Source organism: Paroedura picta, chromosome 7, assembly GCF_049243985.1.
Source record: "Paroedura picta isolate Pp20150507F chromosome 7, Ppicta_v3.0, whole genome shotgun sequence".
NCBI lineage: Eukaryota > Metazoa > Chordata > Lepidosauria > Squamata > Gekkonidae > Paroedura > Paroedura picta.
The window spans coordinates 95,428,054-95,452,749 of record NC_135375.1 but is presented as its reverse complement, the minus strand read 5'-3'; the positions used below and the strand labels follow the sequence as shown (position 1 = coordinate 95,452,749).

Genomic DNA, 24,696 nt, shown 5'->3' with positions numbered 1-24,696 from the left:
GCCTGGAGAAAAGGAGGTTGAGAGGAGACATGATAGCCCTCTTTAAGTATTTGAAAGGTTGTCACTTGGAGGAGGGCAGGAGGCTGTTTCCGTTGGCTGCAGAGGAAAGGACGTGCAGTACTGGGTTTAAACTACAAGTACAACAATATAGGCTAGATATCAGGAAAAAATTTTCACAGAGTAATTCAGCAGTGGAATAGGCTGCCTAAGGAGGTGGTGAGCTCCCCCTCACTGGCAGTCTTCAAGCAAAGGTTGGATACACACTTTTCTTGGATGCTTTAGGATACTTTGGGCTGATCCTGCGTTGAGCAGGGGGTTGGCCTAGAAGGCCTGTATGGCCCTTTCCAACTCTGTTTCTGTGATCCTGTGATCTCCTAAAAATAATTTGTCCAAAAATACAAATTATAGATCAAAATGGCAATGAAAGAAATATATCTCTACGTTTATAAATACTGCCTCCTCTCTGAAATCAAGTTCTAGTCAAAGAAGGAAGTCAAGATTTTTCTCTTGGGCATTTGCTTTAAAGACTTCCTGGTTAGCTTTTTAAAAGCCCCTCCTTCAGTACAGTTCAAAAAGGAGGATTAAACTAGGATCCCCCTCTCACGCTCAGCAGGCAGCTGAAAGGGAAACCCAAATTCCATTCCCCGCAGCTTCTCTCCTTTCAGGTCAAGGGGCATGTGGTTATCTTGCTACCTCAGCCACCCAGGCAATGACACAGCATAGATGACAAAATAGTCTATGCGAAGAAAGTTGCCAGGCTCAGGATCAGAAAACAGCAGATTTTTCAGAAGAGGTCTGTGTTACATGATAGCACTTGGGCAAACGGTGACTACAAGCTGCTTCACACTGTCCCAGGTGCAAAGCTTCTGAAGCACAGCCACTTGTAATCTAGCACGACCTAAGCCCCTAACTTTCTTCAAGGAGAAAGACCGAATTCATGTGCTGCTGCTGCTGCCGCCACATCCCATTCCCTCAGAACGTTACCCTTGTCTGGTCAAAGCAAACAAATAACCCTTGCCGTAGGGTTCACAAAAGAACCGCTTCTCTAACAGCCATACTTGTTACAACAAAATCCAGTATTCTCATCCCTGGAATTACAAACATTTCTGAATGCTCTGCACACCAAAGTCTCCCACATGCGTAACGTTTCAGCATGGATTGTGGCAAAGGGGGATACAGAAAGTGGAAAATAATTTGTCTACAGTAGCCCTGATAAACAGCTCAGAAACACTGTAGTTAAGAATTGTAGTTTAGTTACATACCTAGGTGCCCTCAAGTCACAACCAACAGAGAGGAACAGAGGCAGTGTGCCGTTGCGTTCCTCTGCAGAGTCTTGCTGTTTAGTTTTCTGGGCTCTACCATGCTACCTTCCTTCCTCTAGTTTTTGTGAGGGCTGGATCTTTTTTTTTTAAACTGCGTCTATAATTCATCCTTTTAATGACATACAGTTCCCAGAGTCCTTGTGCCATCTGGCTCCATGCTATCAATTGGTTCCTGCCTATCCTGTCCAGATTGGGTATTCCAGTATTTTTCCACATGCCCTCTGCCCCGCCCTGCTTTCAGGGTTCTCTGATCTCCTGGTGGTTCTGTTTATGTTATCTTTATGCCTGCACCTGTGTAGTGTCTGTGAAACTAAGTGGCCTTGCTCCTTTGTAATTCGCAGGTGTCAAACGTCTTAGTTGCTTTCACTTTGCTTCAGCTTTGAAGATAAAAGGCTTTTTCCTTGGGAATGCTTTCTGACACGTAAAATGCCAAGGGAAGGGAGGCATGAGGGAGAGCTTATATGTATCTTGACTTCACCCCTAAGCTTTGTCTTTAGCAATGTTCCTCTGTCATAGCCAAAAGCCTGTTCTTGCTACAGAAACTCCAAATACATCCAAAACTGTTTGCGCTACACAGCTAATTCCTGCACAGCACACAGATTTTTATCCTTCTTTTCAAGTCTTACAAAGTGCCAAAAAACTTGAACTATCAGCGATGCAGTGTGAAGAGGACATACCTGTTTAACCTTGACGAAACCTTTATTGCAGTCTGCTTTTAGCTGCACTGGAAGGAAAAGTGACAGAGAGCTGCTTTAGTCAGAGAACCGGGCATTCGGGGGGGGGGGGGGTGTGACATGGCCAAAAGGCTACCCAGGGAGGAGGGAATCATAAGCCAATGCAAAAAAATCCCAAACACAAAAAATCCCTCTGAATAAATGAATGCTAAGCCCCCACCCATTTTATTCTCAGATCAGGGAAATCAAATGCCCAGGATGGAAAACAACCCCCAATAAGAGATTCATTTCAAGCTCGTAGCAGCCAGCCCAGCAATCTATTTGACCAGCGTTCCGCAAAAACACTTGCCGAGGGTCAGGAATCTCTTCCTCCTGACAACTGCCTCTTAAAGCAGAGGAATGTGCTGCCTGGTGCCTTCAAATCTGCCCTAGCTTTGGGCTTGTAACAAACTTTACTTTCAAAGCAACCCTAACTGTCCTAAGGGACATTTCTGCCCTAGTACCGTCGAGGAGACCTGGAAAACAGGACTACTACAAAAAGCAACTCTTTGGACACTGCTTTTTATTCTAGGGTGCTTTTAAAAACTGAAACCAGACTTGTTACTGATTTCCACTAAAATGTTTCCACAAAGAGAGCCCCAGGGTTTTGAGAGACGTTCAGTCTAATCACAGGCATATATCTGCAGAAGAAAGCCCCACTGGGTTCAACAGGGTTCATGCTCAAGTTCCCTGAATACATAAAGCAGCCTTCCACTGAGTCAGACAGCCTATCACTGCTTATTCTAAACTTAGATGAGCTCTTTGGCCCTCTATGGGCTAAATGAGATCCTTGACCTTCTATACTTTATCTGGCGATGGCAACCAAATATTTTGTCAGATCTGCAGTCCTTTAAGGCAGGGTTGGTCAACTTGTGGTCCTCCAGATGTCCATGGACTACAATTCCCATGAGCCCCTGCCAGTGTTTGCTGACAGGGGCTCATGGGAAGTGTTGTCCATGAACATCTGGAGGACCAGAGGTTGACTACCCCTGCTTTAAGGCAGTGGTTCTCAACCTTCCTAATGCTGTGACCCTTTATTATGGGTTCCTCATGTTGTGATGACCCCAAATCATAAAATTATGCAAGTTTTCCTTCACAGAAATTAAACTGAAACTGACCAATGGTGTTAAGATCCATTGTTCATGATTGTATATAAATTGTTTTTTTTTCCAGGGTTTCTCAGTCCAGCTCTGCCTCTTGTCTCACCATACTGATTTTGCTCTTTTCCACTGCTCCAGACAGACAAATGCTCTATCTTATCTACCCTGCAAGGCTGCTGTGTGGATGGCACTCCCCCCACCCCTGGCCAAGCTGCTTGCCCTGCCGCGACCCCTCTGAAAGGGTCATTCGACCTCAAAAGGGGATCTGACCCCCAGGTTGAGAACCACTGCTTTAAAGGGTATCTGATTTACTGCATCACATCATCATCATACCTGGTAATAAAATACAGTGAGCTCTACCCAACTCATCCTTTTGGTCAAGGTGGAAGCCAAAGCAGTTTTTCTACCTTTCTACTGTCTGTTTTTCTACCATTCTGATATGGACCTCACATTAAACAAATGGGGAGAGGGAGTGCTTATATCTTTTTCAGTATTAAAAGATTTTGGTAATGAACTACGTACAGGATGTATATTTTAGAGATTAAATAAAACATTTAATGGATTAACCCAGATTTCTTCACTTTCTGAAAACAAATATTCACTGGACAATGTACATACTGTACACTATTTGCTGACAACTCCCCAAATGTGAAAGGGCACAGTTACAAAATTAACCACAGCTCAATATCACAAAAAGCCTTTCATGTTTTATTCTTAGATAATAAAATGAAAGATTGCAAGCACTGAAATGAGCAGATTTAATTATTTCAAACGTTTAAAATATTGTTGCCTTTTTTATTAACCCAATTAATTAGTGCAGTCTAGAAATTATCTTACTAGGACAGGCAATAATTGTGGAGGCACTGGACTTTACAACTGGCCAATGGAAAATAATATTTGTCTACTAATCGCAATCACAATTTGTAAACATCTGTGTATGGCACTTGCACCTCACAACCATTGCCACCCATTCCTCCAACACAGAATAATAAACACACAATGCAATCCTAAACATATTCCCTCGGAACTACTGAGCTCAGTGGGATGTATTTAGCGTAAATATTTTGCTTCTTTAGGATTGTTGTCCGGTTGCCCCTTTACCTTGTCTTCGTGAACACTTCTTGTCTGTTATTTCTGTCTCGGGGCCTCGCCCGATCACCACCATTTCTAAATGCGGCAATCTTATTTGCGGGCAGCTTCTGTCTTTGCCCACTAGCCAGCATGAATACATTATCCCTAGGGAGAGGGGAAAAGATGGAGTTAAATTTCAGTTCAGCTGAGGAGAATAAGTCTAGGGCAGGGGACCCCCAATAAGGCACCTGCTGACACCTTTCCTGGTGCCCGCCGAGTGTTTTTAGAAAGCTGATAGTGCCATATAGGCCTTTCCCCCAACTCAACTTCTGACTGGCTGTGCAGACTTTTTAAAATGTTCTGGCAGCAACTATCTCCACAGCCCAAGGATCTGCACTGCATGGTTGCAGGTAACCCACTGCGGCCATTTTGTGGCCGACTCCATTTTCCACGGCAGCCATCTTGTGCCTGGGCACACTGTGCTGTGTCAGAATTCCAAAGGCCCCCACAGGTGCATAAAGGTTGGGGACCCTGGTCTAGGAGATTACACAAGGCATGCACACTGTACTCTAGCACTCAAGCAGCTGTGCAAAACTGAAGAACATCTTTAGAATTCTATCACCTGCAAATGGAAGAAAGTACTTCATGGCAGACAACAGAGATATCCCTCAAAATCAGAAGCAGCATTCAGATACTACTTGAAAATATTCTGCAGCCACACAGAAGCCTACCCAGCCTCAAGGGCCAAGGTCTCAGGCAGGATTTGTGAAGCGAAAATACACGCTTCTGTAAGCCGCCGGACCTTGATTAAACAAATGAGAAATGTGCGGAATCCTACAAAGATCCTGTCTTCTTCACCACTTCCGTCTGCAGCCCCAGCTTTGTACTATATCACTCAGCATCCCACACCCTTGGTATCTCCAACAAAAGACTGGGGAGGTATCCAATGTAGAGATTAAAAGCTGATGTGAATGCACGCCAGCACAAAGAATGCAGGCACTGGGGAAATTTAGCTGCAGAGGAAATTCCATGATGGGAACATGCCAAGAAAAAGCCCTTTCTCCTGAGATCTATTCAAATGAGTAGCTGCGTTGTTCTGAAGTAGCACAATAAAATCAGAGTCCAGTAGCACCTTTAAGACTAACAAGACTAGCTTGCACTCGGAAAGCTCACGCCTTGAATAAATCTTTGTTGGTCTTAAAGGTGCTACTGGACTCTGATTTTATTGTCCTGGGATCTAGTAAAGACACAGAGCACAGAGATAAGGCACTGGGCAGATTTTACTTGGAGAGCAGGTTCATACAGGAGCAAGTGATCCTCAGAGTCCATTGGTTCAAGCCCGTTTGGAAGAAGGGGAAAAATACTGTTTTGTCCCAAGTCAAGCTTGCCTCATACTCTTGATCACCAAGTAGGAGTGATCACCAAGTAGGGAGGGAATTAAGCAACCGAATTCCATTTCCTTGGCTCATTTAGAATTAAACCACTCTTTAATATAACCCAAGAATGACTTCACATTTTGTTTGTTGCTTCTAGTTTGTTGCTTCTAGATGTTCCTAATTAACAGAGAAAGGCAAAAACAGCCATTTCTGAAATGTGTGATCAATAAAACTCTTTCACTTCCTTTCAGATAAAGAATTCACTTGTGAAAATGTATTTCATTTGGTTCAGTCCTAGGCAGGGGTCAGATCGAAGATTTTGTTTTGAATGCCAAAGCATAGCCCATATATAGATTATAAAATCAGAGTGCCTCTGAGCATGGGAAGAGTTTATTCCCATTTCCATGAAGTAACAAAAGCCAGCCCTTGGGATTCGGGGATAAGAATTAAATTGAAATTGGTTCTAGAAACCTTATTTGCCAGTTCCTAGTTCCTTTTCCTTGTTCCACAGATGTCATCAGGATAAGAAATAAGCACCCATTGTGCATCTACAGACCTTAGCTGAGCAATGAGCTGCTGAAGACAAACCCTGAATGGTCTGGGCAGGGGATTCATGTGATTCCAAAGGCTTCATTTCCAACAGGAAGGATAGGACTAGCACACGCATCAGAACATTGCACAAAAATGGCATTTGTGGTCTAACATCAGCCGCACAAGCTGTTTTCTAACAAGCAACTTCTGCAAGAAAGAGACTGGGGGCAATCCAGAATTGATTTGGGATGCCAGGATATTAAAATCCCAGTTTCTTATTTAGGCTGCACTGATACCCCTAACAGCCCAAACCTGGGCACAGATTCCACAATGAAGCGGGAAGCACTGCGATATTGTTTCCCCTTAACACTGAACCACCCCTTAACTCAGTTCTTTGCTGTTTTTAACCCAACCCATTATCCCTTCCCACCAACTATCTCCCTGTAACTTTTACTCTAGCAAAACAGGGTTGCACTTACCTGTAACTGTTGTTCATCAAGTGGTCTTCTGTGCAGTCACACATGGGTTCTGTGGAATTGCAGGCTTGCCACGGAAAATTGACTAGCTAGCTGAAAGTCTAAAACGCTCCCAAGAGTGCTGGCCCCTCCCCTCATTGAGTGCCTTTACCGCCCAAAGTCACGTGATGTGGGAGGAGCCAACACTCTCCCCTCAGTCCTCTGCCCTTGCCGCCAGTGGTGAATCAATTATCAGCGGCCCAGCGGGGATGGAGGGAGGGCTGTGTGACTGCACAGAAGACCACTCGATGAACAACAGTTACAGGTAAGCGCAACCCTATTTTCATCTTCGTGGTTTCTGTGCTGTCCCAGATGGATTAGCAAGATCACTCACTGGTGGAGCTGGGTGGGCTATGCACTGTAACACAGCTTTTCCCACCGCTGTGTCCTTTCCAGAATCCACATCGAGCGAATAGTGCACAAAGGTGCTGGATATAGACCATGTTGCTACTCTTCAGATGTCGGCCATCAGAAGACCAGCTGTAAAAGCCACAGACGTAGCTTGGACTTTTGTTGAATGAGCTGTGAGACCCGGTGGACAATCCAGGCCAGAAGCAGTTTTTCCTTTCTTTGCACCGTAAAAACAGACAAAAAGGGACTTATCCTGACGGAAATCTTTAGTTCTGTCCAAATAAAAAAGGATAGCCTTACGAACATCGTGTGTGCATTTGTTTGTCAAAGTTAGTTGTGGGGTTTGGAAAGAACACTGGCAAAACTAGGGATTGAACTAAATGAAATTTTGAAACCACTTTGGGGAGGAACACCATACTAGGACACAGAATTACTTCATCCGAAAAAATTTGTAAGAACGGGGGCTCTGAAGAGAGAGCCACCAACTCCCCCACCCTACGAGACTAGGTGATAGCTACCAAAAAGGCAACTTTATAAGATAAAAAGGCAAAGTCCGTGGTAACCAATGGTTCGAACGGTTTATGTATTAACTTGGATAATACCAGCAACAAGGACCACTGTGGTACAACAGGTGATATCGGCGGATACATATTCTTTAATCCTTTAAGGTAGCGATCCCCACCCTGTGGGCTACGGACCACATGTGGTCCGTTGACTAATTGGAGGTGGGCCGCAAAGGACGCCTTCTGCCAATCCAAAGGGGAGAGTGGTAAATTCATAATGGTTTTCCCCTGCACAAAAACAGAAGAACTTTGTATAATTCGAATTAATGGCAATATGGAAATAGGCGTCTTTAAGGTCCACCTTAGCAAACCACTGATGTTTTGACAAAAGGGGAAGCAATTCCATAAGAGAAAGCATATGGAAATGCTTTGTGTCAATATACTCATTAAGCATGTTTCCCACCATCTTTTTTGTCCACCAAGAAATACCTGGAGCAAAAACCTGAGGTGGAAGGTACAGATTCCAGACATCGTAGTGCACCTTTACTCAGAAGCTCAGTTACTTCTAATAAGATCCCAGGATCTTGTAGATCCCAACTGTCTTGGGGATTATTAAAGTTAGGAATCTCCTTAAATTCCAACACATAACCTTTTTTATTATTGAAGCAACCCAAAAACTGTGTGTAACGGAACACCACATGTTGAAATGCTCATACAACTTGCCCACAGTGTCAGGCTGGTCGGCCAGTCACTCTGATTGAGTCTGCCGGGATTGAGAATCCCTACCAGGTAGGTTTTCTTGGTTACGACCTCCTCCCCACCTCCGACCTTGTTGTTGGAACTGGGGCGTAGTAGAAAAATTTCCCGGCCTTGGGTTGAACTGTCTAAATGACCTAAAGGCCTGTGAACGAAAAGTGGGGCGACCCCAACGCTTAAGACGGGAATGAGTGGTAGAGGAAGTGCCAATGCCAAGAGAATTGGCCTGCAACTTGTACTTCCTCATTTTTTCGAGGATGTTGTCAGTCTGTGAACTGAACAAATCTCCCCCTTCAAAAGGGAGATCCTCGAGAGCAGAACGAATATCTGCGGAAAGTGTAGAAGACCTTAACCATGAGTATCGTCTTATTACTACTGATGTCCCCATCACTCTACCAAGGCAATCAACCGAGTGCCTGGCGGCTTGAACTTGCTGCTTGGCCAAGTCCTTGCCCTCTGAAAGGAGTGCTTGAGCATAAGACCTTTGATCTTCAGGTATATTAAGCAGGAAAGGCTCCAGCTTCTCCCATAAAATGGCTTGATAACGACTCATAAGAGTCTGTAGATTGGCCATCCTAATACCCATGGCGGAAGAAGAATAAATCTTGCGACCCATAACATCTAATCTCCTGCCCTCCTTGTCCAATGGGGCAGAGTGCTGATCCAACTTGCCCTTCCCCGGAAGGATGGCTGAGAAAATTGATGCCACCTTGGGATGGTTAAAAAGGAAAGAGCACCCTTCCTCCTGAACCTTATACAGGTGGTCAATCTTTTCGGCTGAGGGCGGTGTGGAAGCTGGAGTTGACCACACCCTATCCAAAACCTCTGTAACACCTCTAATTAAAGGAAGGGCTACAGGTCCATCTTCAGCAGAATAAAGAAATTCCATCAAAGGATCCTCTGATTTCTCAGAGCTGACCCTATGTTGGAGGCCCAGAGCATTAGCCATACGAATCATTTGTGGAGTGTGTCTATTCTCATCAGTAGGGGATCGGTTCATAGGTTCAACAACTGCCCCAGATGGAGATGGAATCACATAATCATCTTTATCAGTCTCATACTCAGTATGAGACTCCAGTTCCAGAGAATGTCCATGACAACGATATCGACGGCGATCAGCTTGATGTCGATCGTCCTCAGAGTCATGGGAACTTGGCGGCGAAACAGGTCTCGACGTCGCAGGATGATGGCGAGAAGGCTTGACGACAGAGGACTTTCCAGCCGACAACGACAAGCCTTTGCCCCATCGACGCCAAGAGGCGGGTACCATCATCGGAACCCACGACTCCGATGAGGAATGAGAAGAGGATCGGCGCCGACGCCTCTTAGATCTTGGCCGTTCATCATCATCAGAGGTTAAAGGCGAACGATGACAAAGTAGTGTCAGCGGCGAAGCTTGTTGACGGTCCGATGAGAGTTGACGATGACAAACAAAAGGCGACGTTGATGCCTGACGCCGACCAGCAGGTGGCGAAGGGGGCTCCCTCTGAGCAGAGTGCTCAGGAAACGGCAGGTCAGCGCCACGATCTCCAGCCAACGTCGATGTCATAGGAGCGGGCGTCGGCGAAGCACTCAAGAGCTGGATCTCCGTCGGCGACCTAGCATCCCGGCCACGAGATCGTCCCCTTGATGCTGAACGCATCGGCGATGGAGAGGGGGAAATATGCCTTGATGGCTTCTTTGAAACCGTTGAAATAGGCGGGGAATGACCCCTTGACACAGCCACTGACCTTTTCTTTTGAGGTGGTTCAGAGGCAGCTTTCTTCTCCATTGTCACACCTTCAGCCGGGAAAACGCCTGAAGTAGAAAGGGCAGAAGAGTCCACAGGGTTATGGGATTTTTCCCACAAAGCTGCTTTAAGGCATCTGGCCCTGTCATCCCTAGTCTTAGGGGTAAGCTTCCTGCAGAAAGGGCAGTTAGTAGTAGAGTGCCCTTCCCCAAGGCACAAAAGGCATTTAGTGTGATTATCTGACTGAGCCACCTTGGCCCCAGAGCACTTTTTGAATAGTGCCATGAAGATATAGAATTGATTTATCTCACTTTTTAAATATATTTCTCCTCAGAAAGGTGATCTAGCAGAATCAACAAGCTAGTGTCCTTCTCCTGCAGTGGCAGAAAGAGGACTGAGGGGAGAGTGTTGGCCCTTCCCACATCACGTGACTTTGGGCGGGAAAGGTCACTCTGTGAGGGGAGGGGCCAGCACTCTTGGGAGCTTTCAGTGAGCTAGTTAATTCTCCGTGGCAGGCCTGCGATTCCATATAACCCATGTGGGACTGCACAGAAACCACGAGGATGAACCATCTTTATGCAGCTGCTTGCTCCCACTCCTTTGATCTATAATCCACAGGTTCCAGATCTCCTCCTCGCTGCAATCATCCCATCCCCCTTGCCTAGAGTAGCGATGGTCAAACTGCAGCCCTCCAGATGTCCATGGACTACAATTCCCAGGAGCCACCGCCAGCATTTGGGAATTGTAGTCCATGGACATCTGGAGGGCCGCAGTTTGATGACCCCTGGCCTAGAGCTTCATAGCCAATAGCTATTCTCCTTACTATCCTGAGACCAAACTGATTCATTGCTGATCTCATGTGACCACCTGTGTTACTTGCCGTTCCATCCTCTCCTTTCCCAGCAATTTGCACTTGCTCTTGGGATTGTTTTCTACAAAACTGTCACAAAGGGAGCTCTGCAGCCATGGAAGTGAATGGCATGGGGTACTTTTGAGTAAATACACCACCGGATAGTGTTGCATGGTATATGAGAATTGAATCCAGCAGCGCCTTTAGAGACCAACAAGAATTTCAGGCTATGACATGGTTACCCTCTGATACTATCTATGTGAGAATCGTGTTTGCTTTTCTCCTCTTGTAATTTTTCATTGTGAAAATCTTTGATTAAAAACACTAAATATAAACATATGCAGAATAGGCATGTGGATTTTTCTTAGAGAATGAAATTATCCTAGTACTTATCTTTTTACAGCTATTCATGGTATTAGTATTATAATACTACATATCAGGGGTAGTCAAACGGCGGCCCTCCAGATGTCCATGGACTACAATTCCTGTTTGCTGGCAGGCGCAGGGGCTCATGGGAATTGTAGTCCATGGACATTTGGAGGGCCACAGTTTGACTACCCCTGTAATCATTTAAAAGGACATTCCTTAATCCCACAATACTCCAGTCCTAGGAATGCAACAGATATCACAGGACTGATTCAGCTTTGCTCTGAGGTAGCAGCTGCAATTCCAGATTCCCTGATTTTTGAAAACTTGTTTGTGAGTTTCAATGTGCTGTTTTTGTGGTAAAGTTTAAAATCTCACTTGTCAACAAACTGATGCACTTCTAAGCTGAAGTATTCTCATTATACAAAGTATCACTGGTTCTTGCTTGACAAGTTTCCTACTTAAGCATATATAGACATGCTGGTAGCCAGGAATTTACCCTCATTAAACCTAGAGTACCCATTAAATCAAACTAGAGACCATTTTAGCATAGCAGAATACAATTCTCAGATTAAACTAGTTCGTATCTAGTTGCCTAGTCCTATGCAGAGTTAGGCAAGGTCACTGATATCAAGCTCTGCATAAGATCAGGCTGCAAATAGTTATTTGGTTGCTCCAGTTTCATGACTCCCTCCTCCCCATGCATTTCTCCTCATGCAGCACAAAGAAGACCTTAGTTGTGTGCGTTGGCAAAGCATGCCATACAAACTGATGCTTTGCAAAACTAGGCAGGCTGAAGCCCAGAAAAGTCAATTGTATTATGCATGGTCTGAATCTGCCAATAACTGCAGCTCTGAATACTGGCGGATGTGTCCTTGTCTCTAGCTTTAGGGGCATTTCACAGAAATCAGTTATTTTAACATTCCCCTCTTCATGGTATCCCTCTGGTTGGAAATGACATGTTTCAAATTCTTCGCCCACAGCTTGCTACCTGAGGCAGATCACTAGCCAGGCAGCGTTCCATCCTGGCAAATTGGATCACTGTCTTGCAAAGATAATAGTCCAGCTGTTGCTTCTTTGGAATGTGCGAATGGTTTCGCTGTACAGTTAGCCTAAAAGTGGCATGCCCTGGAAAAGCTGCAGCCTATGACAAAAGAATGTCATAGAACTTTGCAATAATTGGTGTCTCAATTATTGATGTCTCCTTGATTGGGGCTTCAACTGTTGGGAAACTGTTCTGGTTAGTAAGAGCCGGATGCTACCCACCTCAAGGGAGGGAGGCAGCTGGTGTATGGCTGAAGCAAAATGAGTTGAGATGTCAGCAGAGACAAAAAGCAACACACTACACTGGGAGTTGACTGAAATGCCTTGGGGTTACAGAATCTCAGATATGGTGTGGGATAGTGGACCCTCAGCATGAAGACAGATTCCCCCCCCCCCCGATGCACTCTACGGGTATATTTATAAATATAGTTTTTCTCTCTTCCAGAGAACCATCCCAGGTAACCGCAGGCTCCTAGAACTTGGCTGGCCTGACAAGTGGAGGGCACATAACTAGGGCACTCCCTATCAGTATACCAAGCCTGACCAAGAAACAGATTCAAGGGCAGAGCTCTGCAGGCGGGACCTGACTTGGTTTTCAATTATTCCTACTGAGAACTGTGCAAGTCAGCTTCTCTGCCCTAAGCCAGTAGTGCAGGCTTCCTCAACCAGAGTCTCATGAAACCCTGGGTTTCTTCATGGCCCTGGGTTTCCTGAATGGGCGGCAGTTAATTAATTGTATATATTTTTACATTTTTTGTTAAACTTTTTTTAGGTGATATGACCATATATGGCCATGTTGACCCCACCCAAATGGCCCAGGGCAGGCTTTCTCAACCAGAGTCTCATAAAACCTCATGGTTTCTAGTTAGCCCTGGAAAGGTTTCCTGAATGGGTGGGAGCTAGTTAATTTTAATATATTTTTTAAATTTGTTAAACATACATTGGGTGATATGACTACATATAATCATGTCCACCCACCCACTCATCCCAAAATGGCCAATGATGGGTGGAAAGGGAAAGGGACCCAGGTGGGTGTGTATAGTTATGCTTCTCAACCATATTTTGCACAACCACGCCACTTCTGAGGTTTCTTGAAGCCTGAAGAATGTTTTAGGGGTTTCTCAATATTCAAAAACTTGAGAAAGGCAGTAGCGGCTTGGAGCATCACATGGAGCGTGGCAACATGAGAGGAGGGAAAGAGTGTAAGTCTGTCACTTCCTCCCAGATTCTGGTTACATCCAGCTGTGACTTACCCAGTATCAATGATATCACTGTAATCTAAGCATGCATTCGAAGACTAAGAAAGTAATTATAATAAAAAAACTCCACTGCATTCTACCTATACAATATTACCACTCTGTATGAATAGCTCCCTCCTCCCATTGGGACTGGCCTTGCAGTGGCCACTGCCTGAAACATTTCCCTCCAGGAAGGGCTGCTGTTCTCCCAAGAGTTCTCCTGAAATGACAAGTGATCTCCAGAAACAGAAATCAGCTCCCATGCAGGAAATGCTAGACGATGATAGTATTCCCCCCTCCCTGGGCATTGCCCCCAAATCTCCAGAAATCAAGAGTTGCTAGCCCTACAGTCCATCCTCTTTGAATGGTCATGCCCAGTGGCTGCACACTTCATGAGCTGACTCACAAAATGTCATGGTGCTGGTTTATTCCTGCATGATTATGCTTCAGCAAACGCTCATGGGAATTGTAGTCCATGAACATCTGGAGGACCACAGGTTGACCACCCCTGTTATATATTATATATATATGAGCCTCCTGTGGCACAGAGTGATAAGTGGCAGAAATGCTGTCTGAAGCTGTCTGTCCATGAGGTTGGGAGTTCAATCCCAGCAGCCGGCTCAAGGCTGACTCAGCCTTCCATCCTTCCAAGGTTGGTAAAATGAGTACCCAGCTTGCTGGGAGGTAAAACGGTAATGACTGGGGAAGGCACTGGCAAACCACCCTGTATTGAGTCTGCCAAGAAAACGCTAGAGGGCGTCACCCCAAGGGTCAGACATGACTCGGTGCTTGCACAGGGGATACCTTTACCTTATTTTATATTATTCTGATGAGTGGGGTTTTAATATGCTCCAATATGCCCTAGGATATAGAAATTGCTGTAGTGGTGGTATTTTAAAGAAATTATTTTAGCTCAACTCCTTTTAAAAATTATTATTGTTATTATATTTCATTTTTAAACTAGGTGATTAAGAATAGTGATTAAGAGCGGCGGCCTCTAATCTGGAGAACCAGGTTTGGTTCCCCACTCCTCCACATGCAGTCAACTGGGTGACCTTGGGCTAGTCACAGTTCTGTTAAAAGTTGTTCTTGTAGAGCAGTTCTTGCAGGGCTCTCTCAGCTCAACTTACCTCACGGTGTATCTGTTGAGAAGAGAGGAAGGGAAGGTGATTGTAAGCCATCTTTAGACTCCCTTGGGTAGTGAAAAGCGGGGTATACAAACCAACTCTTCTAATGCAGCTAAAACAACCCACGTATCCACATTTTGGAAAAGCAAGAGAGGACTTATTTCCAAACTGACTACTGTAAATAAGTGACTATGACAAATCTCACTTTAAATATCTCTACTATTTAAGCTGTGAAAATTGTTACCGAGAATAAATGTTCTTATCATTATTAAATGTATAGACCACCCCTCCTTGCAAGCAGGCTCGGGACAGTTTACATGTAAAAGCTCTGGCTAAAATAGCATAAAGCATTATCATTCTACACACACTGTATAATGCAGTTTTGCAGTTGGGATTTTCCTGTGCGGAACAGATAATCTACTTCAAAAGTGCATTAAAAGTAGCATTATCCAACGTGTGCAGGATGGGCCTAGTAAGACCCCATAATACTACGCTCTCTTACTGCTCGACCATACATCCTGGCTATATCATTGGACGCAATTCAGTGGAGGGAAATTCTGGGGAAGTAAGGAGGGAGGCCCACTGTTTTATTTGCTTGCTTATTCCTAACCTTCGAACCCACAAAAAGGACAATTTAAGCAATATTTTTAGGGCCTCAAGGAGGGCGGCTGCCAAAAAAGAGGACATCGCATAATAAGGCATCTGGTTAGCCCTACACGTCTGCTCCTCGGAAGTAGCTAAACAACCAGCGCCTACCCGAGAGGGGACCTCGTGGGCGACCACGGTGGCTTCTTTGTGAGCACGAGGATTAATTCCCCCACGGCATCCGGGCCGCCCGGAAGAGAAACATCATTCGCCACCGACAGGGCTTCGCGCGCAGGGCATGACGGGATCAGTAGTTTCTGGGCGCTGACACGCTCGCCGAAGGGCCGATTGGAGCCACCTCCTGCTTGCGTCACCGCCCTCCCCGAATCTGGCCAATGGCAACGAGCGAGGCCCAGGCGAGGAGGCGGCCTTTCCGCGGAACGGGCGGGGCTTCCTCGAATAAGAAAACTCCCCGGATGCTGCCTACCCGAAGACCGGCTCGGAACTTTCCAGAAAAGTCGGGATTGTCTGCTTCGACCAGGGGCGGCTGCCGACGAGGACGGGGCTCGGCTCGCGGCGGGGGAAAGGGCCCGAAAGGCGGTTTATTTTTCCATCCCCCCCTCGGCGTTGAGCGCGCGGTGAGTGGGCGAAGCGGGAAGAAAGGAGCGGCTTTTTACCTCAGGGCTTTCAGCGGGAACCGGCGGGCGCTCGCGCGATGATAAGGGGAGGGGGGGGAGGACACTCTAGCGCGTGCCTGGTCAGGTGACCCCGGCTGTTGGGGGGAGGGCGAAGAATGTGATTTAAAAAAAAAATCCTTTGTCGAGGGGAGGGAAGGGGGGGGGTCAACGTCTCGCCTTGAACATTAGAGGTGAGGCTGCCCAGCTCGACCCTTCCCCCAAAGATGCATCCTTTCATTATCCTTTTCCTCGAGTCTGTTGAGGGGTGGGGAGTGCAGAAGCACAACATATTGGGGGGGGGGGCGCTTGTGAGGCTGGCCTGTATTTTGCCTTCTGTAATAAGGCTACATGCTATAAACTTCGCTGGATTGTTGGGCAAGGGCTGAGGATGGCTTATGCAAGGTGTGCTGCCCTGCGCCCTTGGGAAAGGTGGTATGGGACCTCTGTGGATAAATAAAAGTTTTTAAAAAGAGGTAAGGGAGATACCGTTTCAGCAGTAAGAATCCGCTAATTCAGGGGTAGTTAACCTGTGGTCCTACAGATGTTCATGGACTACAATTCCCATGAGCCCCTGCCAGCGTTTGCTGGCGTTTGCTGGCAGGGGCTCATGGGAATTGGAGTCCATGAACATCTGGAGGACCACAGGTTGACTACCCCTGCAAATTGTCAGATCTATTGGAGGCATCTCTGTAGGTGGGAAAGGCAGTGTGAGTGGGTGGGAAGTAGGTTGGCATGCTGGGTCATAAGAGAAGCCATGTTGGTTCAGGCCCGTTCAGTGTAATATGATGCTTGAAATCCAGGTGCCCTTGTGAGGTCTACCAGTGGGGTCAGAAACCCTACTGCTTCCCCCCCCCCCCCCCGAAAAAAAAAAAGTTATCAAGAATGCAGAGCATTACAGCCCCAGGCATGCTGTTACATCTATACTGGCTAATAGCCAGTATAGGCCTCTGTTCCATATGTTTGCCCAGTCCCCTCTTGAAGCTATTATTTTTTAAATCTTTGGCTGGGGTAAGCTCTTTTTGTCACATTGGTAGGTAAAAGTAAATGGAATTTTTGGTTAGGCTCAGTAGGACAAAATCTGCTGCCTGTTTGGAGGTGCCCTAGTCTAGTGAGTATGTTGGGGGAGGAGGGGTTCTGTAGAGATTTGTTTTGTTGACTGTTTTCTGGAGGCAGTTTTTTTCTTCTTATCCTTTCTCTCCCTCTTCCTGAAAAGGTACCAGTGACAGGATGGTGAAGGAGACTACATATTACGATGTGCTTGGGGTAAAACCTAATGCCTCCCAAGAGGAGCTGAAGAAAGCCTATAGGAAACTGGCACTGAAGTATCATCCCGACAAGAATCCCAATGAAGGTGAAAAGGCAAGTGTGCAAGACATACCAACAGATTTGTCTGATTCACTCTCCGCATAGATGGTGTTTTGGTTTTGTGGGGGGACTGTTCCGATTCCTACCTTGCAAGATAGTCATGAAGATACAAGAGGGTGGGTGAAGACTGTGGACTCTTCTCAGAGTTCTGAGGAGGAAGGAGAAGATGAAAACAATCAACATTTGGTGTTTGCTATAAGGATTGGGAACTTGAAATGCAGATCATTTACTCTTGAATTTCCATCTCAATGATACAGAGTGGTGAAAAGGTGGGACATGCAGCCTTTTCTACCCTTCTAGTATGCCTGTGAGACAAATAGAGGTTTTGGTACAGAACCCAGGAGGATCAAATAACTATTCCAGATGAACAAGAAGAACAAGGGTGTAATCTTACCTGTAGTGCAGGATGGTGTTGGTAGTGTTTCTTTAAAGGAAAGCCTGTATATCCAAATGTGCTAGATGTAGAAACATCAACAGGAGCTTAACATATCTAATAGACTTTAAAGTAGCATTAGCATCTACAATGGCCAGTCACTGTTCATTACTTTTGCTTTTGTCACCCTCCTATGGGTAACAAGCACCATTAAGATTACTCAGAAGGGTGGAGGTGATGCTCTTGGCTTTTTTCCTGTGTACCTAGATAGTTTTTTGAATTGTCACAGTATCGAGATCCGTGTCACTTCCCAGCTTGGTTTATGTCAACCACACTTCGTTAAGGGTTAAGATGGAAGATGAAAAGGAAACTGCAAATGCAGATCATTTCTTCTTCTATTTTATTTTTGGCTGAGTGAGCTAATAAGTAATTTGGCTGTCACCTTGCACCAATATAAAGTGATAGCAGAGGTAGGAAGCACTTGAATGCTAAGACCCTACTAATTGCTTTGTGAGCTGGATTCACGTTGCTAATCCTGAACGTATAGCCTCTTCCCTAGCACGTGACAAATTTTGAAACTTCTTTATGGTATGTGGGTGTGTTGTTAGCCCTAGTTTTAGCATGTGACTTATACTTTGTAATAGGCAGGTTGGCCACTATTGAGAGAGGGAACTATTTGTAACACTTTTAAATAAATACAGTAATGCTTTGCTATTACTTTTAATCTGATGCTGGAAGTCATTTGTGCTCAGCTTGTTTTTGAGGACCAGTTGTTTCTTTAAAATTAGCCATGTTTCAGTTGTTGCATTATGACCATGTCAGCTGTCTGCTGCCTTGTTTTCAGATTTATACATGTCAAGTACTGTATGAAATTTTTTTTGGTCTTTTAGTTCAAGCAGATCTCTCAAGCTTATGAAGTACTTTCTGACCCCAAGAAAAGAGACCTGTATGACAAAGGTGGTGAACAAGCTATAAAGGAGGGTGGTAGTGGCGGTGGCTTTGGTTCACCTATGGATATATTTGATATGTTTTTTGGAGGCGGTGGAAGAATGCAAAGAGAGAGGAGAGGTGAGTGAGAACATTCTGTGAATGATTGTAATTTCAACAGTAATCTTGATGTTATCTTTACTCAAAAGGAAGATAACCCTGCATTTGACACACAGACACCCAAAGGGACTGGCCAGCATATGATGTCCTCACTTCACACTCCATTTTCTCTCACCTCTCACAGTTCCCTAAGAAAAGGAGCTGCTCCCAGATACTCTGTTGGATAATGAGCTGAGCACACGTACCTTCTGCTTGCCTCAGTTTGGCGTCCTGCAATGGCTGTTACGATAGCCTTTGTAGATCTTGGCAGTTGTCAGGACTACTGATGCTCATGGTGCAGCTCCAGGGATTGCTGGGCAGGTACAAGGCCAATCAATTTATTTTGCTGTTCCCTCCCACTGTGATTGTAGCTGCTGCAGATCGTTCCCTCCCTTGCCTTCACACTCTTCAGTGCAGGCTGGCCTTTTTCCTTCCTGCTCTGTCAGGGGAAAGCCTTTCCAAACACAGGGCAACAATTTCACAGTTCTTTCCATCCTCCATCCCAGCTTGCAGATAGGCTGACCCCTGTTCTTGTGTCCTTTTTGGCCTTACCACAAAATGCAAAGGGGGATTTGTGCACAACAGTACTGCAAGACAGTTGATACCTTCTTGTCGCTGTGGGAGTTACAGCTCCTCTCTTCTAGCAGAGACCATTAGTCATAGGATGGGAGCAACGTAACATACTAGTAAAGTTCTGTGTGGTTTGAAAATGATTCCATTCCAAAGCAGAAATGTGAAGGGTGACTTGCTTGAATTAATATGGTAAAATGTAAGTTCTGTTAATTGCTGTTATTATGGCTTTGCTAAAATGTTCATTAATTACTTATATGATTAAAGCTGTGATCTACAGCTGCTGTTTCAATAAAGTTCTGTTAACTGGCACATATTAAAAACTAGCAGACACTGTTCCCTATTGGTGGCTAGATAATAAAGCTGCTGCTGTACTTCAAATTCTTAGGCACTGCCATTGATGCAGATTGTCTAATTAAATCTTAGGTACATATTTTTACACAGTAATAGATGTTGGGCTACAAAACTATGCTTATGTGTTTCCATGCAATAGCTTGATCAGTTCACATCTAATCAATACAAAATGATCTGTGTGAAGGCAGATGCAAGTCCTGACTTCTCAGACATGCCTTTCTTCACAGGTAAAAATGTTGTTCATCAGTTGTCAGTAACATTAGAAGACCTGTACAATGGAGCAACACGAAAGCTTGCTCTACAGAAGAATGTGATTTGTGATAAATGTGAAGGTACGTTGATGCAAAAACTTGGTCAAATTCAGGCAAAATATGCTGTCCAGCTTTACAGGACTGCATTTTTTAAGACATGGAAACAGCTACCTGATGATCTTAGGTACACTTTTCTCCCATGTGCTGTTTTCTAGGCCGAGGTGGTAAGAAAGGTGCTGTAGAATGCTGCCTTAACTGCAGAGGGACAGGCATGCAAATAAGAATTCACCAGATAGGACCTGGAATGGTTCAACAAATTCAGTCTGTGTGTATGGAATGCCAAGGCCATGGAGAGCGCATCAGTCCCAAGGATCGGTGTAAAAGCTGCAATGGAAGGAAGATTGTTAGAGAGAAGAAAATTCTGGAAGTTCATATTGATAAAGGTACGTGCCTTGTGGTGACTATGATATTTTAAGCCCAGGTCAACTTTGCACAGTGAGAATTAGTATGAAGAAGTTGGGAAAAGGCAGAATTCTGCTTTACATGTAAGCAAAATGCAGTAATGTCACACCGTGTTTGTGGGAAAGTGTTAGTACCAAATAACGTGTGCCAGAACATGGGGTTCTTGTACTGTTACTTAGTGTTCATGTGATGTTCTTGCAATAGGAATGAAAGATGGTCAGAAGATAACTTTTCATGGTGAAGGGGACCAAGAACCAGGGCTGGAGCCTGGAGACATCATCATTGTCTTGGATCAAAAAGACCATACTGTGTTTACAAGGTGAGTCTTGCGTTTGAACATGGCACACGTTGACTGATCCAAGGGCTTGTATCTGGATCACTTGAAAAATGCAAGGAAGGTGCAGTTAGAACATAACCAAGATCTCAGCCAAGCTGGACTTTTCTAAAATTATAGTAGTAACAAAAACTTCCCACTAATAGTTTCATAACCTGCAACATTTTGAGACTGGTGTGATGTGTATTTGGGGTATTGCACCTTTATGGCTTCAGAGGCATAGTCCATGGTTGCTGAAATGCAGCCCAATGCCAGTGCAAAATGCAACTGCAGTCTGCCTGGGTTTTTGTTTATTTGGAGGGGGGGCAGGAAAAGTGGGGTCAGCGAAGTGTGCCACTTCATGAATTCTGAAAATAGTTTTTCCTAAGTTTCCATCCAGCTCTCTTTCCAAGGACTGCGGGGCAGCATCTGTGGTTCTTTCATCCCCCCTTTTATACCTTGAACAAGCCCCGTGTGGTAATTGAGCTGAGAGGCTAGCCCAAGGTCAGTGAATTTCCATAGCTCCAAGCAGATTTGAATCTCGGCCTCCATAGTCCTGGTGGAATTCCTAGACCACAAAATTACACTGTTCAGGAAGCCTACTTCCATGTGTGTAGTAATCCTAACTGGCTGAGCCAAAGTGAGGTAGCCACATTATTTTTAGAGGCCATTGCGTTGTACCCTGCAGTTGTAGAATTGCTCTGTTGTCCCACCATCTGATATAGCTTTAGAGCTCAATAACCAAAACTTGTTTTCTGCTTCTACAGACGGGGTGAAGACCTGGTCATGTCCATGGATATTCAGTTAGTTGAGTCACTCTGTGGTTTTCAGAAACCCATTGCCATGCTGGATAATCGAACCATAATCATTACTTCTCACCCTGGTAGGTTGTTAAACTCACCCGGTATATTGTTAAAATGCTTACCATTGATGGTAAAGTTGGAAGTAATAAATACTTGAGATTAAGATAACTGCAACCCTTGCATAAATTAGCAGTATACAACAACTCTATACTCACAGCAGTAGAAGTCTACTCAAATTTATGGGGTATGAATTTGCAACATGTGAGGCTGCATTATTAATAATTCAATCAAAAGCACAGTGACCATAAAATCTGTCTGTCATGGTAAAGAGTTGAAATGAGTATGGTGCATATGATACTTTTGGCCTATGGGTTTTGTATATGTTTTTATCCTGCATTTTAAAAATGTTTATATCATTTTATATAATCTATTGTCTGATTTGTACAGACATTCAGGTCCTAGCTAATTCGAGTTAGGTTTTTTGTTTTCTACTGCAGCGGTCCGCAACCTCTTTCAGGTTGCGGACCGCTGCCAAGGGGTGGGGGGAGAGAGCAACCCAGGGCCACATGCACGCACGGCAGCCCTGCGCAAATGAGCATGCGCGGACCTGGGGCGCAAACGCGAGTTTAGTGCACGCACTTGCGTTTGCACTCCCAGCGGGGGCGCGAAACGCATGCGCAGCCACTGCACATTTGTGCATGTGCGAAACTGCCACACGTGCGCGTTTGCGCCCCTGCCAGGCGCACATGCTTGGCAGGTCTGCGGATGCACATTTGCACTGGCGGCATGCTGGCGCCCGCACTTCCCTCTGCCCCCCCTCCTGCAGCAAGAAGCTTGCCAGGCAGCAAGCTAATCGGCCTCTTTGGCGGCCGATTTGCTCACGGCTTGGCGAGTTTATTGCTGCAGGGAGAGGGAGTCATGGGCCGGGGGTTGGGGACCACTGTTCTACTGCTCCTGAGAGCCATGCAAATTCCTCTACAGTGGGAACCACCACCACCCCACACACACATATACCCTATTTCAGGTTCTGGTCCTGCCTACTGTTGGGGTATTTTTTACTCTTTCCTTGGTGTTCTGTATAACTTGGGCACTCTAGGTAGGGTGGCTGACAGCCCAGAGGGAACCAGTGAGGTAGAAGGTGATGCCACCAGTTTCCTAGTGAAGCCATACCAAGGAGAGAAATCACCAAATTTCACTGGTCCAGGCTGACAGAAAATGGCACCAAAACTTGCAACTGTTGCTTGCCATGGTGAAATGAACATTATGGCCTGGATCCAGACAGCTGTGTGTCAAAGGAAATACATGCTGCTCCTGTTGCATAAGGTCTTGTGCAAGAGTTCAGTGTTACATTCTGTAGCAGTTCTTGTCATTTTTCTTGAGTTAGTTTTGCTGTTCTGATGCATAAAACTGCCTCCGTGTGGAACAGGTGACACATTTCACGTATGGTGGTGCACCTTTGGGTATAGTGTAGGGCAGCAGTCCCTAACCTTTCTGAGGTCAGGGACCGCCTCCGGGGGTGAGGGGAGAGCTGATGGCCTTGGTGGCGCTCACGCACGTTTTGCCACCAGGGGGCGCTAACACGCATGCGCACAGTTGCTGCGCATACGTGTTTGTGTCGCTGGCGGCCGTGCCTGCCTCTTCCCCCCCCCCCTCACAGTGAGAAGCTAGCCGGGCCTGGCGAGCTTCTTGCTGTGGGGGGGGGGGAGGCAGGCGTGGCTGCCGGCGGCCTGGTAGTGGGCTGCAGACCGGGCGTTGATGACCCCCGGTGTAGAGCATTAAAAGGTTGGGAAACCCCAGCTGTGCTGATCTTCAGTATCAGCTTATGATGGATCTCTGCAGCTTGACCTCTCTTGGACCAGCTTCCACTTCAGCAACTGGCAGCCTTTTAATGTGACATGTAAAACAGCATTTTACTACCTTTATTTTATATACAATGAGTGAATTCTTTGGGGAGTGGGGTTAATCTTCCTCACTGTTGCTTAGCTGCACTCCATGTCACCACATGGATTATAAACCATTCTAGGAGGGAGCTCTTGTTTCATTGTGCAGAATATTGTGTTGGGTCCATCCTGTGGAAATAACAGACGGCAGTGAGAATGACAATACTTCTGTTCGTAGGTCAGATTGTCAAGCATGGAGATATTAAGTGTGTGCTGAATGAGGGCATGCCTATCTATCGCAGACCATATGAAAAGGGCCGCCTGATCATTGAGTTCAAGGTAAGATGTGTCCCAGCTTCTTTCTGAAATGGCTCAAGATCAGATTAAATCTTGGAGGTGGATCCAGACTAAACTTTTGCATCTATGCAACAGAACTTTCCTTCCTCACTGATGCCTGTGGCGTGCTCTTGAGGGATAGGGGACCCAAGTAGTAAGATGATGGGAGATCTCCAGTACGAAGGGAGAATCAGCAGACATGGCCAATTCATGCAAAGTTTCTTGCACGTGTCCCATAGCCTGGCATAAACAGCCCAGTTAAAAAAAAACACCCAAGAAAACTGACTATTGTGATGCCACTTAGTGCTACTTTCACTTTAAAGCTTCTAATCTTGTAGCTGCCAAACCAAATTTTAAAAAGAAAGAACGATGCCTAAGAGAAAATAATTTTGTATCATGATTACAGGTAATCTTTCCAGAGAGCGGCTTCCTTTCTTCCGATAAGCTGTGTCTATTGGAAAAGCTGCTGCCTCCGAGGGAAAACGTGGAGGAAACTGAAGACATGGACCAGGTAGAGTTGGTGGACTTTGATCCATCACAGGAAAGAAGGCACCATTACAATGGGGAAGCTTATGAAGATGACGAGCACCATCACAGAGGTGGCGTCCAGTGCCAGACCAGTTAGAAAGGCCCCACCAGTCCCCTTGTGCTACCTGTCCCGTATGTCAGTTGTGGATGAGTGAAGGACTGCAGTTGTTCAACTCTTAAACTTGCCATTGTCCCTATAATATTAAAACATACTGCTGTTTTTAAATCAAGTTAACAAACTAAATCAGCAAAAACTACTCCAATCAAGTAGGATGACGTTCATATTTCTATATGGCCTCCTGAGAAAAATCCAGAAGCCAGCTTGCTCCGGCTGTTAGTTGTGTTTTTCTTTTTTAATTTTTAATTTTGTGCATTGTAATTGTACTGTGTGCAAAGGGCACTGACTTAGTATTCAGTGATTTCTGTTTAGTATTAAATTATATTGCCTCTTTAAGTGTGCACAGGTATTTATGATTCATGTTAAGATGTGAAATTAAAGGTTTTGTATTCATCAGCTCCTA

At 45.3% G+C, this 24,696-nt stretch overlaps 2 protein-coding genes across 9 annotated transcripts in view; one reads left to right on the top strand and one right to left on the bottom strand.

Moving 5' to 3' along the window:
- APTX (aprataxin) overlaps window positions 1-15,881 on the bottom strand; it is a 21,301-nt gene extending 5,420 nt beyond the window's left edge. The window contains exons 1-4 of one of the 7 annotated variants that reach the window (XM_077345479.1): window positions 15,349-15,493; window positions 9,969-10,035; window positions 4,237-4,371; window positions 2,000-2,046 (exon numbers count right to left, since the gene is read on the bottom strand). In XM_077345479.1, coding sequence (XP_077201594.1) covers window positions 2,000-2,046; window positions 4,237-4,366 — 177 coding nt within the window. In that variant the 5' untranslated portion in view covers window positions 4,367-4,371; window positions 9,969-10,035; window positions 15,349-15,493. Of the gene's footprint in view, window positions 1-1,999; window positions 2,047-4,236; window positions 4,372-6,138; window positions 6,472-6,592; window positions 6,768-9,968; window positions 10,036-14,595; window positions 14,608-15,348; window positions 15,494-15,854 lie in introns of those variants that run through there. The other 6 variants (XM_077345478.1, XM_077345481.1, XM_077345482.1 and 3 more) reach the window with 6 other exon arrangements.
- On the top strand, window positions 15,635-24,696 carry DNAJA1 (DnaJ heat shock protein family (Hsp40) member A1). Of its 2 annotated transcripts, XM_077345474.1 has the most exons (9): window positions 15,635-15,815; window positions 17,068-17,213; window positions 18,483-18,660; window positions 19,830-19,934; window positions 20,069-20,296; window positions 20,520-20,634; window positions 21,396-21,511; window positions 23,550-23,650; window positions 24,054-24,696. In XM_077345474.1, exons 2-9 carry the CDS (start codon window positions 17,082-17,084, stop codon window positions 24,270-24,272), a joined length of 1,194 nt encoding a protein of 397 aa, XP_077201589.1. In that variant the 5' UTR covers window positions 15,635-15,815; window positions 17,068-17,081; the 3' UTR covers window positions 24,273-24,696. The 2 variants fall into 2 exon arrangements, with proteins under 2 accessions (XP_077201589.1, XP_077201590.1); XM_077345475.1 differs by lacking the exons at window positions 15,635-15,815; window positions 17,068-17,213; window positions 18,483-18,660 and adding an exon at window positions 18,699-18,999.

Coding starts and splice junctions, on each gene's coding strand:
- DNAJA1 (XM_077345474.1), top strand. CDS start 17,082: ATGGTGAAGGAGACTACATATTACGATGTGCTTGGGGTAAAACCTAAT. Junction 20,635..21,395: donor GACCATACTGTGTTTACAAG/GTGAGTCTTGCG, acceptor CTGCTTCTACAG/ACGGGGTGAAGACCTGGTCA. Junction 21,512..23,549: donor AATCATTACTTCTCACCCTG/GTAGGTTGTTAA, acceptor TTCTGTTCGTAG/GTCAGATTGTCAAGCATGGA.